We start from the raw sequence: 15,102 nt of genomic DNA, 5'->3' as shown, positions 1-15,102 counted from the left end.
GGCTTTTTACCTTTGGGACTATTTGTATTTATCAGCATCCCCTCTAGAGAGAGAATCCTGGGCAGGAGGTGACACTTGCAAGAGCCCCTTCTCTTAGGGGCTGAAAGCCCTAAGCAAGAAAAAGAAGGTAGAAGGAAAGGCTGGAATTTATGCTTGACATGAGGCTAAAAAAATTTACCTATCGGGTTTTCATTCTTCTTGATTTTTATCTGTTTCTATGACAACAAGTCACCAAGCATCGGCTCCATGACTTTAACTTTGTAAGTTGCAGGGAAGAAAAGGGCGCTGGCTCTTGCTCTGGCCAGAACCTCTCTGTGGGACTTGTGGAGTCTAGCTGGGGAAATCAGCCCTCCTTACCTTGATTAGCACTAAGACCTACATGAAGACACTGGGAATGTGATGGTAAGTGAAGGCCATCCATCTCTCTATAGCATCAGACGACACCTTAAAGATCCCAGTGCAATACTTAGAAAATTCCAAGGAGTCTAGAGGGTCTTAGAGGAACCATGGTAGAGAGAGGGTCAGAGACAGACATATGAGACTCTGGGCCATGATAAAATAAGTTGTTTTAATGGGAGGCTTTCTGAGGCTGCAACTTTTTCTCTTGCTATCAAACAGCCAGTTTCCCTGCCGTGAGGTTTTTTTGGAGGTGCACCAGCTGAACCCCTTAGGCCCACAGGAAGCTAGGCTGATACTGCCTCTGTGTTCAGCCCCTCCAGGGATCCAGAAGTGTGTCTGAACATCGGGAGATTGGAGTTAGCTGGCAGTTAGTCCAAAGTATGCCATTCCTGTGAGTGTCAGCCCTGAAGGACAGGGCAAGGGGCTTCCCTTCCCATTAGGACGTTTCTCCATGAGGGAAGAGAGACGGACAGATCACTTTGAAATTTCAACTCTGACTTTTACAAAGAAAACTAATAGACAATTTAGTATTATACACAGGGCAGAGGGGAGAAGACACAGAGGGGAAATTGCACTTAATTACAGTAGTTTATAGTTTACACCCATTGGACGAATTTACTTCTTTAAAAGAAATCTCAAGATCATCTGGGATGGGGATGGGGGAGGGAGTTCGTGGATATTTACAGTGTGTTTGGCTCAGTTCAATAGCATGCATCCCCCTCTCCTTGTTTCAGTAACAGATTCAAGTTTTCGCATCAGTTTGTTCGATGAAGGATCACAACATAGACACTATCGCTTTCTCTCTCCCTGTTCCGTGGTTTCTTGCCTCCCACCTCTAGGACGGATGGGAGAACTTGACATCTTGGGAGAGGCAGCATGACAATACTGCATAGAAGGGAAGCTGGGCTTCAGCCTGCACCTCCTGAGAGCGGATTGTCCGAGGCACCAGCAGGACGTCGGGTAAGCAGGGACCTCTCAGAGGTGCTTGTCAGGTCACTGGGCTTATCTGTGACAGCTGCCCAGAAGGTGATGGTGTGGAAAATAGGGTCCTTGTTGCTGTGCACCAAGTAAGTGATGTGTGGGTATCACCAGGCTTGCAGAGGACACTGCAGAGAGAGAGAGAAAGGAGAGTTCAGCTGTGTGCATTTGGCAGCAATAAGGGCCATTAGTTTGCCTTCTTCAAGGGAGCTGACACCTACCTCAACTAGCAAAGAGCTGGGAGTGGAAACTGGGGACCTAGTGTCAGCTCAGTTCAGCAGTGCTGGTCCTGAGGCACATTTCCTTTAGAAAAACCTGGGAACCAGCTTTCCTGGCCACTTCAGAAAAAAGAGAAGTGAGTTGCTGGGGACCTTGAAATAGTCATAACTTGCTGGCCTTAATCCTGACGGTGGACTCCTCTTTCTGTGAGACTGGTATTTATAGAACACTCAGTGTGGATGAAAAGGCAGCTGGATGGGGTCTCTCATGGAAGTAAGGGTCTCTTTTGGAGACCTCTAAGAGCAGTGGTCTTTTATACTGCTTCCCAAACTTTAATAAACCTACAAGTACCAGAGATTCTATTAAAATGTAGATTCTGATTTAATTCTGATTCTTAGTCCTGGGGGTGGGCCTAAAAGTCTTCATTGCTTTTTCTTTTTTTTCTTTGTGAGACAGAGTCTCACTTTGTCACTGTGGGTAGAGTGCCGTGGCGTCATACCTCACAGCAATCTCAAACTCTTGGGCTAAAGAGATCCTCTTGCCTCAGCCTCCCGAGTAGCCGGGACTACAGGTGCCTGCCACAATACCTGTCTAGTTTTTCTATTTTTAGTAGAGATAGAGTCTCACTCTTGCTCAGGCTAGTCTTGAACTCCTCAGCTTAAGCAATCCATCCACCTCAGCCTCCTAGAGTGTCAGGATTACAGGTATGAACCACTGCACCCAGCCAAAAGTCTTCATTTCTGTTACGCTCCCAGGTTATGCGAACGCACACATCTACTTAGAGCAGCAAGGCCATAAAAATATGAGAAAATTACCACTGACTCAAACTACCCATCAGGGATGCAGATTTGAAAATAAAGTGCTTTCCACAGGTTTGTTATTTTGGGGAAAAGAAATTCAGGGGACCATAGAAAGGGTCCAAGGGCTGAAGGCCTCTGAAGCCATTCTTGGGGTGAGCAAGAGACCCCAGGATGGCCGGAGAAGCCCTCTGAGAAGAGCCACCTTACCCATCTCCAGGACGCCTCTCCCTCCAGGACCCTGGGCCTCATTCATTTTTAACTACCATGGAACATCCTTACTCTCTTTTTCACCTCTGGGGAGTTTCTTTTTTTGTTTGTTTGTTTTCCTCTGCCCCCTCCTTCTCTTTTGCTTTTTTTCGGCATTTAAGGTTTTGCCTTTGACTGGGTGGTTATTCTCTCAAGACTCCCCCTCAAACATACACACACACACACCCCCACCATCAATCTCCTAATGGCCTATAATTTCACTGTTACCTTATTGGATTGGTGCTCCCATAGAGGAGGTTACCATTGTGTCCATTTCATAGCTTAGGAAAACAAGGCTCAAAGAGAGTCAGTGAATTGTCTAAGCTTTTAGAACGAGGAGGGCATGGAGCCAGAGATTCAAACTAGTTGTAGGTGACCACTCAGTGTATGTTCTGTTATCCTCGGAAGTTAGGAGCCTTCTAACGAAGCTTTGTGGCTTGGTCAAGTTATTCTCTCTGTGTCTCAGTTTCTTCCCCTATCAAATGGGGGTTGTTGTGTTTTTTTTAGAGCCAGAGTCTCACTTTGTTGCACTTGATAGAGGGCCGTGGCATCATAGCTCACAGCAACCTCCAGATCTTGGGCTTAGGAGAGTCTCTTGCCTCAGCCTCCCAAGCAGGTAGGATTATAGGCGCCCGCCACAACGCCCAGCTATTTTTTTGTTGCAGTTTGGCCGGGGCCGGATTTGAACCCACCACCCTCTGTATATGGGGCTGGTGCCCTACTCACTGAGCCACAGGTGCCTCCCAGATTGTTGTGTTAGGTAAGTAGATGCATATGAAATTCTAAGAAGGATGCTTGGCACAGCTGTTATAATAACACTGTGCCTCACAGGGTCCTTCAGCCTGTGCTTGAGTGCTCGGAACAATGGCACTGAGCTGTGCACCCATGTGAGGACCCATGTCTCTGGCCCTCCTGCATTTTTGATCCCTTGGTCAGAGTCCTCTGATAGCTTTTGCTTCCTCTTCCTCCCTCCGCCCACCCCGACTCTGGAGTCTCTTTACTTCCCATTATCAGCCTTTTTCCCAATTTTCAGATTTCAGGTGGAGGAGAGAGAAAATGGCTTGTGACCTTGCAGGTTTCAATAGAAGAGCAAACAAGGAGGGCAGATAAGGAGACGCCAGTGAGATTCTATGACCTGTCATTAGGGACGGGCTTCCCAGCTATCAAATGTTTGCTCACATAATAAAATGATGGCAGGGCCCTAAATGTTGTCAGAGGAACTAGAGTTATTTGCCCCCTTCAGAGTCTAAACACAAACATCTGATAAGGGGTGCACTGTGGTCCCTTAGAACGGGAGACCCAGGACAGCCAACCCCACGAGGACCTTGCTGAGAATCGGACCTTGCTGAAAGGAGCAAGCTGTGGTGAATGTTCCTGACATCCTCATGTAGGAGGATTTGTTACATCATGGTCGGTGCTAACATTTATCAAAGTCCTACTGTGTGCCAAGCACCATGCTAAGAGCTTTAGAAGCATCAAGGCATTTCATTCTTACATCAACCCTTTGAAGTAGGTGATTATCATATATTCATTTCTCATGTGATTGAGTGCCTACTATGTGCTAGCACATTTTTTAGGCAGTAGGGATGCGGCTGTGAACAAGATTCTGCTTACGGGCGGCACCTGTGGCTCAAAGTGGTAGGGCGCCGGTCCCATATGCCGAAGGTGGCAGGTTCAAACCCAGCCCCGGCCAAAAAACCCACAAAAAAAAAAAAAAAAAGATTCTGCTTACATCCTAGTGAGGGTTTTGAACAATGAACAAGTAAACACATGTACTAGTATTATGTACACATGTATCTATATATATAAAATAAAGTTTTAGGTGGAGATGGGTACTCTGCAGAAAGACAAGCATGGCAAGGGGTTAGTTCAACTTAAGGGAAAACGAAATAATTTAGGTGGGGGATCAGGAGAGGCCACTCTGACGTGGATGAAATGAAGGCACAGGCACGTACAGATGATGCATGTGGAAGGTGTTCCAGCAGGCAGATGGAAGCACACGAGTCCTAAAGTGAGATCACTTCAGTTCTGGTCCGGCAAAGCCAAGTGAGTGACCAAGAAGCAGCAGGTAGGTGAGAATGGTGACCCCAGGGGTGGAATGGTGGTGTCAGGCCTTGTCGGTCTGTTTTGTTCTGGTTGTAAAGGGGAGCTATTGGAGAGTTGTGACAGGGAATGAATGCTTAATTTCTCTGTTTAAGAGATGGCTCTGGTGGCTGGGTGGCAAACAGACCACGGTGGGGAATGGGTGGAAGTGGGAGACAGGTGAGGGCCACTTGAGATCAGTGAGAGCCAGGGGGTTCTGGACCAGGATAGTACTAATGGGAATGGTGAAAAGAGATCAAACTTGGGGTGTATTTTGAAGGCACACTAGGAGAACTCACTGATGGACTGGACGTGGGGTCTGGAAAAAAGAGTCAAGTACCAGTACCACTGTGAGAAATGGAGAAGCCCAAGGAGGAAACAATTTGGGTAGGGAGAAATTAGGGCAAAATGAAGAATTCCTAATTCAGGCATCTTCAGTTTGAGACATTTATCAGATAAATATAGGCAGAGATCCCTGCCAAAGATGTGCCAGATTTGTGAACGGGCACTCAGCAGGGAGGACTGTACTGGAGACAGAATTATAGGAGCCATGAGTGTGTGCACGTGACCCAGAGTCATGGGACTAGAGATCACTCAAGAGTGAGCACAGATGACAAGGAGCCCAGGGGATGAGCCCATAAATGTTGGAAAGATAAGTTGTGGCTAAGGAGATGAGAAGGAGTGGCCAGTGCCCTAGGGGGAGAACCAGGATGGTAGCTACCTAAAATCCTAAAGGAAAATGGAGGGTGTTGTCAACTATGTTGAAGATAGAGATTGAAAAGTTGGATTTAGCAGCGTGGAGGAGATAGTAAACTGGACACAGTGGGTGTGAGGACAAAAGCCAGTCGGCAGTAATTTCCAGAGAGAACCAAGGGTGAGGAAGTAGAGAGAGCAAGATCAGATAACTCACTTCTGTTATTATTAACTTATTTGAGATTCATTATAGCTTCATTAATTAAAAATCATGATTATAATTCCAATTTTACAGATGAGGGAAGGGTGATCTAATGAGATTATGAGTAACTTGCTAAGGTCTCACAAGAGTAAAGCTTAGCATTAATGTACACAGCTATGATTTGTTTTTTTGAGATAGAGTCTCACTTTATCACCCTTGGTAGAGTGCTATGACATCACAGCTCACAGCAACCTCCAACTCCTAGGTTTAGGCGATTCTCTTGCCTCAGCTTCCCGAGTAGCTGGGACGACAGGTGCCCGCCACAACGCCCGGCTATTTTTTGTTGCAGTTTGGCCGGGGCTGGGTTTGAACCCACCATCATCGGTATATGGGGCTGGTGCCCTGCTTACCGAGCCACAGTCACCGCCCCACAGCTATGATTTAATAAAAAAAAAAAAAAAAAGAATTATGGGCAGCGCCTGTGGCTCGGTGGGTAGGGCGCCAGCCCCATATACTGAGGGTGATGGGTTTGAACCCGGCCCCGGCCAGCTAAAACAGCAACTGCAACAAAAATAGCCGGGTGTTGTGGCAGGCACCTGTAGTACCAGGTACTCAGGAGGCTGAGGCAAGAGAATCACCATAGCCCAAGAGCTGGAGGCTGCTGTGAGCTGTGATGCCACAGCACTCTACTGAGGGTGATAAAAAAAAAAAAGAATTATACTTTTAAAAATAAAAAATAATTTAAAAAAAGAGTAAAGCTTGGGTTCTTAACCAATAAGCTCACCTCCATGGCCAGGTGTGACCAGCCTGGGCAGCATAGAAAGACCCTATGGAAGGGAGGGAGGAAGGAAGGAAGGAGGGGAGGGAGGGAGGGAGGGAGGGAAAGCAAAGCAAGAAATACAGAAAAAGAAAGACAGAAAGAGAGGAAGGAAAAAAGGAAGGAAGGAAGAAGGAAAGGGAAGGGAAAGAGAGAAGGAAGGGAGGGAGGGAGGAAAGAAGGAAGGAAGGAAAGAAAGAAAGAGAGAGTACCCAAGAGTTGAGGAGGTTGGGGAGGGATATGTTTTGCAAAGGAGAGAGGGCAGTAGGTCCAGAAGCCTGACGTGTGGTCCCCAAGGCCCCTGGAGCATGTCTGTCCGAGGGAAGGGGATGGGAGGGGAGAGAAGAGATGAGCCAGGTGAAGTGATGAACACCTGTAGTTCAAGCTACTCAGGAGGCTGAGGTAGGAGGATGGCTTATGCCCAGGGGTTGGAGGCTGTAGTGAGCTATGATCATGCCACTCTGCTCCAGTCTGAGCAACAGTGAGTGAGACCCTGTCTCTGGGAAAAAAGGAAACAACTCATCACCTTCACCTTCCTCACTTCCTAGAGGGAATTAAATGCCCTTTGCCATTTCCCCCAAATTCTAGAGACTTTCAGGCTTGCCAGCAGGGAAAGCTAAATACAACCCAGTTTCAGGGACTGGGTGTTTCCTTTGAGCCAAGCACCGAGCAAAGTGTTTTTATAAGTCTTCTTGCAGTTAGTTCTTTCATTGATCCCATGAAAAGACGTATTAGTATCCTTATTTTATAGCTGAGCAAACTGAGGCTCAGAGAAGCTAAGACATTTCCCTGAGGTCACTTAATTAAAAAGTGTAGAATCCGGAGCCCAGCTCTGCCTAACTCCCAGGTTGGTCCTCCTTGCCATCAAACCATTCTGTCTCATCACCCAGTACAAGAAGGTGTGTGGGGGGGATCAGCTGCAGGGGACTTATGACAAGGCTGCCCACCTCCTTCTTGTCAACACCCGTGACTAGTGAGTGCTCTAGGAGCCCCCTCTTGACCTCACTATAAACTAGGAAGTTAAACAGCTGGTAGAGAATGTTGTGGAAACAGGAGTCAGTTCACAGCCTGCCCGTACTTGTTCTAATTGAGGTTGGTGCTTGCTGTGGTCTTGTTTCCAGACTGCCCAGACTGAATTGTTGAATTCAGGCATAAACCTACTCAGAGGATAAATTGCTAGTACCCAAGAGTTGAGGCAGTTGGGGAGGGATATGTTTTGCAAAGGAGAGATGGCAGTAGCTCCAGAAGCCTGACGTGTGGTCCCCAAGGCCCCTGGAGCATGTCTGTCTTGACAACAGGAAGTACTGGGATCAGACAGATGAAAGTTCAAATCCTGGCTAAAGGCTTATACCTGTATAACCTTAGATCATTATTATAGGTGTTTAAAAATGGATATTGAAGGCCGGGCCTGGTGGCTCATGCCGGTAATCCTAGCACACTGGGAGGCTTATGGGGGAGGATCACTTGAGGTCAGGAGTTTGAGACCAGCTTGAGCAACAGTGAGACCCCCTGGAGACCAAGCACCAAGTTAAATATTGAAGGAGTCACAAGAAGGGGAGACAACCTTCTGCTAAAGAACCAGGCAGAAGAGGGATCGGGGAAGGAGCTACCACTTTGAATACTTGACCTATGTCCCAGACACTCTGTTAGAATATTTTGTGAGATGGGGATGGGATTTTCCCCATTTATAGATGAAGAAACTGAGTCTCGCAGTGTGCCCAAGGTCACATACCAGGGGCTGATGGTATGGGTATGGAGGTGGGATTAGCTCAGGTCTGTTGGCTTTTCCTAGCACTGAGCAACGCCCCTAAATGAGGACTTGTCCTTTTGACCAGAGCATGGTGCACTCTGCTTGCTCGGTTCAGTGCGTACTTCAGAGAGAAATGTTCTGAGAAGCGCTGCCTGGTGCTGTCTTAGCTTTGTCTAATCCAGCAGTTCCCCCAACATATTTGACCAAGAAATCCTCTTCCCTCACCCATCTGCCCCTGATACCTAGCGATGGTTTTGAAATCCTTTTTGCAAAATAATACTTTAAAACAAAACAAAATAAAAGGCAAGATTGCTACTGAGTCTCTTTCAGAACCCACTTCTAACCCTGTGCCTTAAGAAAGTGTGTATAAATTTTCTTGGCTGTGGATACCTTCTGCTGTCAGGAGGGGGCACCTTTACCTCCCTTTACTTCATTCTGCCTTTCTCATTCCTTCTTCAGCTTGCAAGAAGAAAGTTTCCTGATCGGAATAGAGCATGTGGGCTTAATTTCTGCTCTTGTTACTGACCATTAAGACAAGAGTAGTGGCAACTACCATGGGAATTTTAAAGATGGGTATTGGAAGGTAAACAAACAGTTGAAAAAAAGCAAACAGTTCTTATGGGTTGGCGTCAAAGACCAAAGTCTGAAGGTCCAGCTCTAGAATGTATCATCTGTGTGAACCTGGGCATGTCACTTTTCATCTCTGAGCTCCAGTTTATTTCTTTGTACTTAGGAGATTGCAGTAGAAAGAAAATAATCAGATGATGTCCATGAGAAGTAAAAATTGTAAAGTGCTATATGGGTATTTTTTTGGTCCTAAGCCAATTATCCTCATTGGCACAGAAGTGAGCCTATTTGCCAGACTCCAGAAATGTCCAGGGACAGGGAGACAGCTTTATAGTAGTTCTAGAGAGCCACTCATGCAGTTTCAAGGTCAACTGGCCACTCTGTCCAGTGGAGAGGAGACCAGTGCACTTGGGGGCTGGTGCAGCATCTCAGGAGCATCTTGAAGTATTTTGATGAAGAGATCATTTCCTGAATTCAGAGAACTTGTTTCAACAAGCAAGCATCAAAGTCAACTTGGGAAAGACAAGAATAATTAATCACGGTCCTGCCTAGGCCCGACCAAGTGGCAGATGGATTGATAAACCTTTCAAAGGGGAAGGTATTCCCAGGGAGGGCTGCTGCGCCTGGCTGCCCCCCTGATTGAGATTTGTGAGCACAGATAAATGTTTTCCCTGCTCACTACAAAGAGTGGGAAATCACACGGGAGTCGAAGGGCAGGGCAACCAGGGGTTTTCCTTTCATCTTCTATTGGGTGAGAGAAGAGCAGCAAGGCAAGTCCCACACACCTCTCCCTCCACCCTCAGCCCCAGAGCCCGGCTGCCCGCGCCGTGTATGTGTTTCCATGGCCAAGACACACCACAGGTTTAATCTACATGACCTCACCGAATCTTCCGAACAAGTAGATGTTACAGCTCTCATTTTAAAGATGGAGAAATGAAGGCTAAGGGAGGTCAAGGTCATCAAATGGTAGAACCAGAAATAGAACCTACCTGCTCTCCTACACTCTACAGGGCCCAGGAGGAGATGGGGATAAAGGAAAGTACACAGAACCCCAAAGCTTGTGAAAGAAGCTGCTTGGAAGCCCATGGAGGAGGTGTGATCTGGAGAGCTCAGATAGGAAAAAAAACCATCAACAAGACCAAATCCTGCTGAGAGCCTCTGACGTGAAGTTCAAGGTTGTCGCTTATCTAGTAATCAATAAAGGCCAAACAGTTCCCACACTGCCCAGACCCCAGCTACTAAAAGGTCTTATTGTGTTTCTCTGGAATTGCCATCCATGCTCAGACAGCTTGTCCTGTTTTCTAAGTCCTGGTGTCCCGTAGCAGTCCAGCTGTCAGAGTGGCAGCTAAACGACGAGCCTGGCTATTGGTTGTCTGTCTTTACTACTCCACCACTGCTATGCAGAGGTAGGAATTAGTCATCAACTGAAACAGTGACTAAGCCTCTGGATTCCCCGCTTTCAGCATGCCCGGAAGCTGATTCTAAGTTTCTTGATAAAACTCCAAGTGACTGCAGACCCCTGGAAAAGCCAGGTTGTCAGCTAGGGAATCCCTATGGACTGGGAGAACTGGGTCCATTCCCTGGCACTTAGGGCACTCCAGGTCCATTGTGGGCTCTGGGCTGGGAGAATTAGCTTCGGGACCCCTGACTCCCTACTCACTTTCTCCACTGACTACCTTCTGGATCCTCAGGGATCCCTCTTGCAAAGCATGAAGCTCGACAGAGGATCTGACCTCATGAGCATACTTGGGAAGATCTTTTCCATGGAGCATTGATCATTCCATTGGGGAATACTCAATCTCAATGCTCAAGGGCTCTGTATACTCTCCAGCAACATTAGACTTCATTCCTTGTTTTCTTCTCTTGTTGGGGAATTTAGGTGAGCAATAAACCTCTTCTACCTGTGGCCCATCTTCCCTCCTCCCCCACTCCCCCCCAACCAGGACCTCAGGGATTCCTTTGAAAAGTACCTGGGAAGCTTGGGAAGGGCCAAACTATGGCCAAGTCCATACTTGCCACACCCTCTGCATATCAATACCCTTAGTCATTCCTCCCTCCTCCATCCTGCTGCCATTACCTGTTTACTGGAGGACATGTTGGTGAGTGTACTGATGCTGCTGGTATCTGTGACCACCATTGCAGATGGAAACCGGGAGGTGTGGGAATACTGGGGGGGTTCCTGCTTGTGTGCATACACTGGAGAGACAGAATAAAGACAAAGTCAAGGTGTGTGGGCAGGCACATATACAGCCACAGACCCCGCCACCCTTCATCATAGCTTCCATTTCCCAGGGAGATAAAAGGGGGTGGCGGTTATGTTTGGGAAGGCAGTGGGATGTGGTTAAAAGAATGCCCGGCTCCTTAATCAAGTGATTTAACCTCAATTTCCTCATCTGCAAAATGCAGATGATGTTTATTGTAGGATTGGAAGAGATCATATTTAATGTACTTTGTACCGAATAAATAGCCTTGCACAGCTCCTAGTATGTGCTGGTACTTGGGAGGACTTCTGCTCCCCCAACTTTCAATAAAATACGAGATACCTGGGCATCAACAAGTGACTCTTAGGTATACAAGGCTGGACAGTTAAGTTCATAAACTTGTGCTAGAAAAAAATGCGACATACTTCATTGCTCAATATTACTCTGGTCACCAGTTGGCCAAGGGAAATACTTTGAAGGTGATTGTACTGATATTCAGTAATGAGGTCTGTAGCACTTTTTTTAGGATGAGTTTTCGAACTTAATTGTCCGATTTCATACGCAGGGAAAATGGGAAATGGTAGCTAAATGTACCTTTATACAAAATAATCATTGCAAAATTTTATAACATATTTACAAGTATTTCTCTATATGTTGATATATAAATATAAAAATATATAAAATATGAGTTTGTTAATTTTTCTTATGTATGCAGAACTTTGAGACACCCTGTATAATTTCATCAAAATAATATCATAGCCTTATTACATCACAGAAATATGAAAGATAAAAGACAAAAGGAGTCTAGAGTCAAATAAGACCTCCAAAAGCATGTGACTCAATTTTTGGTTTTTCCTGTCTTGTCCACCAAATCTGGAACCTCTTTTTTTTTTTTTTTTTAGACAGAGCCTCAAGCTGTCACCCTGGGTAGAGTACCGTGGCATCGCAGCTCACAGCAACCTCCAATTCCCAGGCTCAAGCAATTCTCCTGCCTCCACCTCCCAAGTAGCTGGGACTACAGGCGCCTGCCACAATGCCTGGCTATTTTTTGGTTGCAGCCGTCATTGTTGTCTGGGGGGCCCGGGCTGGATTCGAACCCACCACTCAGGCGTATGTGGCTGAAGCCTTAGCTGTTTGAGCCACAGGTGCCGAGCCTCTGGAATCTTTTTTAAAAAACGTTTTTATGGCTTGGCGCCTGTGGCTCAAGTGGCTAAGGCGCCAGCCACATATGCCTGAGCTGGTGGGTGTGAATCCAGCCCGGGGCCACCAAACAACAATGACGGCTGCAACCAAAAACTAGCCGGGTGTTTGTGGTGGGTGCCTGTAGTCCCAGCTACTTGGGAGGCGGAGGCAGGAGAATCGCTTGAGCCTGGGAATTGGAGGTTGCTGTGAACTGTGATGCCACAGCACTCTACCCAGGGGGACAGCTTGAGGCTCTGTCTCCAAAAAAACAAAAAAAATGTTTTTAGGCTGGGCATGGTGGTTCATGTCTATAATCCTAGCACTCTGGGAGGCTGAGGCAAGTGGATCGACTGAGCTCAGCAGTTTGAGACCAGCCTGAGCAAGAGCAAGATCCCCATCTCTAAAACTAGCAGGGCATTGTGGTGGGTGCCTGTAGTTCCAGCTACTTGGGAGGCTGAGGCAAGAGGACTGCTTGAGCCCAAGGGTTTGAGGTTGCTGTGTGCTATGACACCATGGCACTCTACCGAAGGCAACAAAGTGAGGCTCTGTCTCAAAAAAAATAAATAAATTTTTTTTTGTTTTTTTTTTGAAGGCTAGTCAGGTGAAGAAGTCTGGAACATTTTGAGTCATGTTCATTATCCAGAAGATTGGTGCAAATCCAGGTCACATGATCAAGTAATGAAAGCACGTGGCTGCTTGGCCGTGTGGAGGGACCAGCCCATTCTCAGAACACAGGCATGACACAGTTCTTCAGTAAGGAAAGGGGGTGAAGGTCATTGATTGCCACCTCAGCTTGCACTTCCCGTGCAGGGAGGCTGTTATTTCCTTGTTTGGGGCCCCCTGGGCTCTTTCTTCATGGCTGGCCAGGCCTGCTGGGCCTCAGCAGTCCACAGATTGGTAGTGACCATGCTCTGACTGTCCCACCGAGGCCTGGCCACTGAGCAAGCCTGGCCTGGACAGCATAAGGCCAGGCTCTGGGAGGAAGGGAAGTGGGAGATATGTGGTCCCAGAATTTGCTACAGGCTGTGGCAGATTTTAGAAGCCACGTAAATGTGATTGGAATGTGAGATGGTGCTCTAAAACCAGCTCTGCTGGCCTGAGTAGGGGTCGAGTCCCAAGGACAGAAGGCTGAACTTGGCTTTTCTCCTTCAGACCCACAGCTTTATCTGATGCAGCCAGGAAGAAACGCAAACCCCCTTTGCCATCCTCACCTTCCAGGAGTCCCTTAATAAATAATCACTTGTATTGCTACAACTGTTTATGCTTACCCAATGCAATCCAACCCTATTTTATCTTTATAGTTACTCTGCATGCATACAATTTCCCTTTTACAGATGAAGAAATTGAAACTCAGAGTGGCTAAGTAACTCGCCAATGGCACTTACATAGTTGGTAAGTGTCGAAGCCAGGATTTAAATCCACATCTGCCTGATCCAAGACTAACACTCTCACTGGACACTTCCCTGGTGTTCCTGAAGCAGGGAAACCATCCATCCTTTCTATGATCCTTTCCCAATTTGCAGGTTGGGGCTATCGCCAGACCTGGCCAGAGAACTAGAGGCCTGTGGTGTAGGATGGATGGTAGAGAAACAAAGGCAGGGAGTGGATGGGAAATAAATGGGTGAAAAGTAGACTTGGGGTAGGTGTAGAAAGAAACTGGATGTGAGAGACAGCCTCTGTGGGGGGTGGGGTGGGGCACGGGGTGGAATGGGGCAGAAACTCTAATACTCCTTGCCTGGGATGGTGAGCTGGTGGTATTTTCCACCTGTGTTCATGGTTCTTGATTAGAGTTGTTTGGGGTGTATGAATTGGAGGGCATGGGGAACTCTAGAGCAGTGGTTCTCAACCTTCCTAATACCTCCTAATGCCGTGACCCTTTAATACAGTTCCTCATGTTGTGGTGACCGCCAACCATAAAATTATTTTTGTTGCCACTTCATGGCTGTAATTTTGCTACTGTTATGAATTATAATGTAAATGTCTGACATGCAGGATGTATTTTCATTGTTACAAAGGGGTTGCGACCCACAGGTGGAGAACTGCTGCTCTAGAGGGTTCTTCCATTTCAGGGAAGGCAAACAGGATGCAAATTAGTTGTCAGCTCTGAGCATTTGTAATAGCTGCTTGGATCGAAAAGGCTAAGTTGGGGCTCACTGGGAAAAGGTGCTGGTGGTTGGTTGGTGGGATCTTTTCCGTGGATGCCAGAACAGGAAATTGTGGCTTGTGTTCTCTAGGCCTACATTGTCCTCTTCAAACCTTTCCCTGGGAATCTTGATGGTAGAGGACTAGGAATGACACAGCAACACATAAGAGTTATACTTGAGAAGTTGTCTTGGTTGATTATAAGCAGGGAAAAGTGGCCAAACCAGTAAACTTCCAAGAAGGTTCAGACCCAGAGAGGGAAGCAGTAGGCTGTGGAGGGCTCCCTCCCGACACGTGCCCACGTCCTTACTGTGTGAGTTCTGTAGCTGAGTTACAGTGGCCATGAAGGGCTGCTGGCCCATGTGGCTGCCCGGGCTCTGCTGCATGAGGGGCTGCTGGTGAGGGCTGTGCAGCTGTTGGGAGAACTGGACGGGCTGCAGGGCTGCCAGGCTGCTGGCCACGCTGTTGATAACAGGGACGCTCTGTGCTTGGGAGGTGTTGAGGCCTGTGGGAGCAAGAGGGAAAGATCAGAGATGGCTTTAGGGATGAGGAGAGGTGGATGGCAACGGTCATCTGCCTCTGCTCAACATGCCAGTCACTGGGCTGAGCCTGTTACCTAGATAGGAGATTGTGCCAGAAGTGATTTTATAGACGAAGAAACTGACACTTGCAGAGATTAATTTACTTGCTTAAATTCCAGAGTGAGTTGTGGGTTGCAAACAGGTTTTAAACAGATCTGAATGAAGTCTGAGAGTCTCTCAAAAGCCCATTCTGTGACCTCCCAAACTTACTGGGGCCCTGGCAAAGCTGGCTCTACTTGCCCC

The 15,102-nt window shown here is 47.2% G+C and overlaps 1 protein-coding gene across 11 annotated transcripts in view; it reads right to left on the bottom strand.

Annotated features, from left to right (window-relative positions):
- Positions 1-549: 549 nt before the first annotated feature.
- Positions 550-15,102, bottom strand: part of HNF1B (HNF1 homeobox B) — a 55,985-nt gene continuing 41,432 nt past the window's right edge. For 5 of the 11 annotated variants that reach the window (XM_053568382.1, XM_053568383.1, XM_053568385.1 and 2 more), the window contains exons 7-9: positions 14,589-14,783; positions 10,831-10,949; positions 6,473-9,221 (exon numbers count right to left, since the gene is read on the bottom strand). In XM_053568382.1, coding sequence (XP_053424357.1) covers positions 9,105-9,221; positions 10,831-10,949; positions 14,589-14,783 — 431 coding nt within the window. In that variant the 3' untranslated portion in view covers positions 6,473-9,104. Of the gene's footprint in view, positions 1,506-6,472; positions 9,222-10,830; positions 10,950-14,588; positions 14,784-15,102 lie in introns of those variants that run through there. The other 6 variants (XM_053568387.1, XM_053568388.1, XM_053568389.1 and 3 more) reach the window with 3 other exon arrangements.

This window comes from Nycticebus coucang, chromosome 18, assembly GCF_027406575.1.
Source record: "Nycticebus coucang isolate mNycCou1 chromosome 18, mNycCou1.pri, whole genome shotgun sequence".
NCBI lineage: Eukaryota > Metazoa > Chordata > Mammalia > Primates > Lorisidae > Nycticebus > Nycticebus coucang.
Note: the sequence above shows the minus strand (reverse complement) of the source record. Positions and strands in the feature narration are given on the sequence as shown.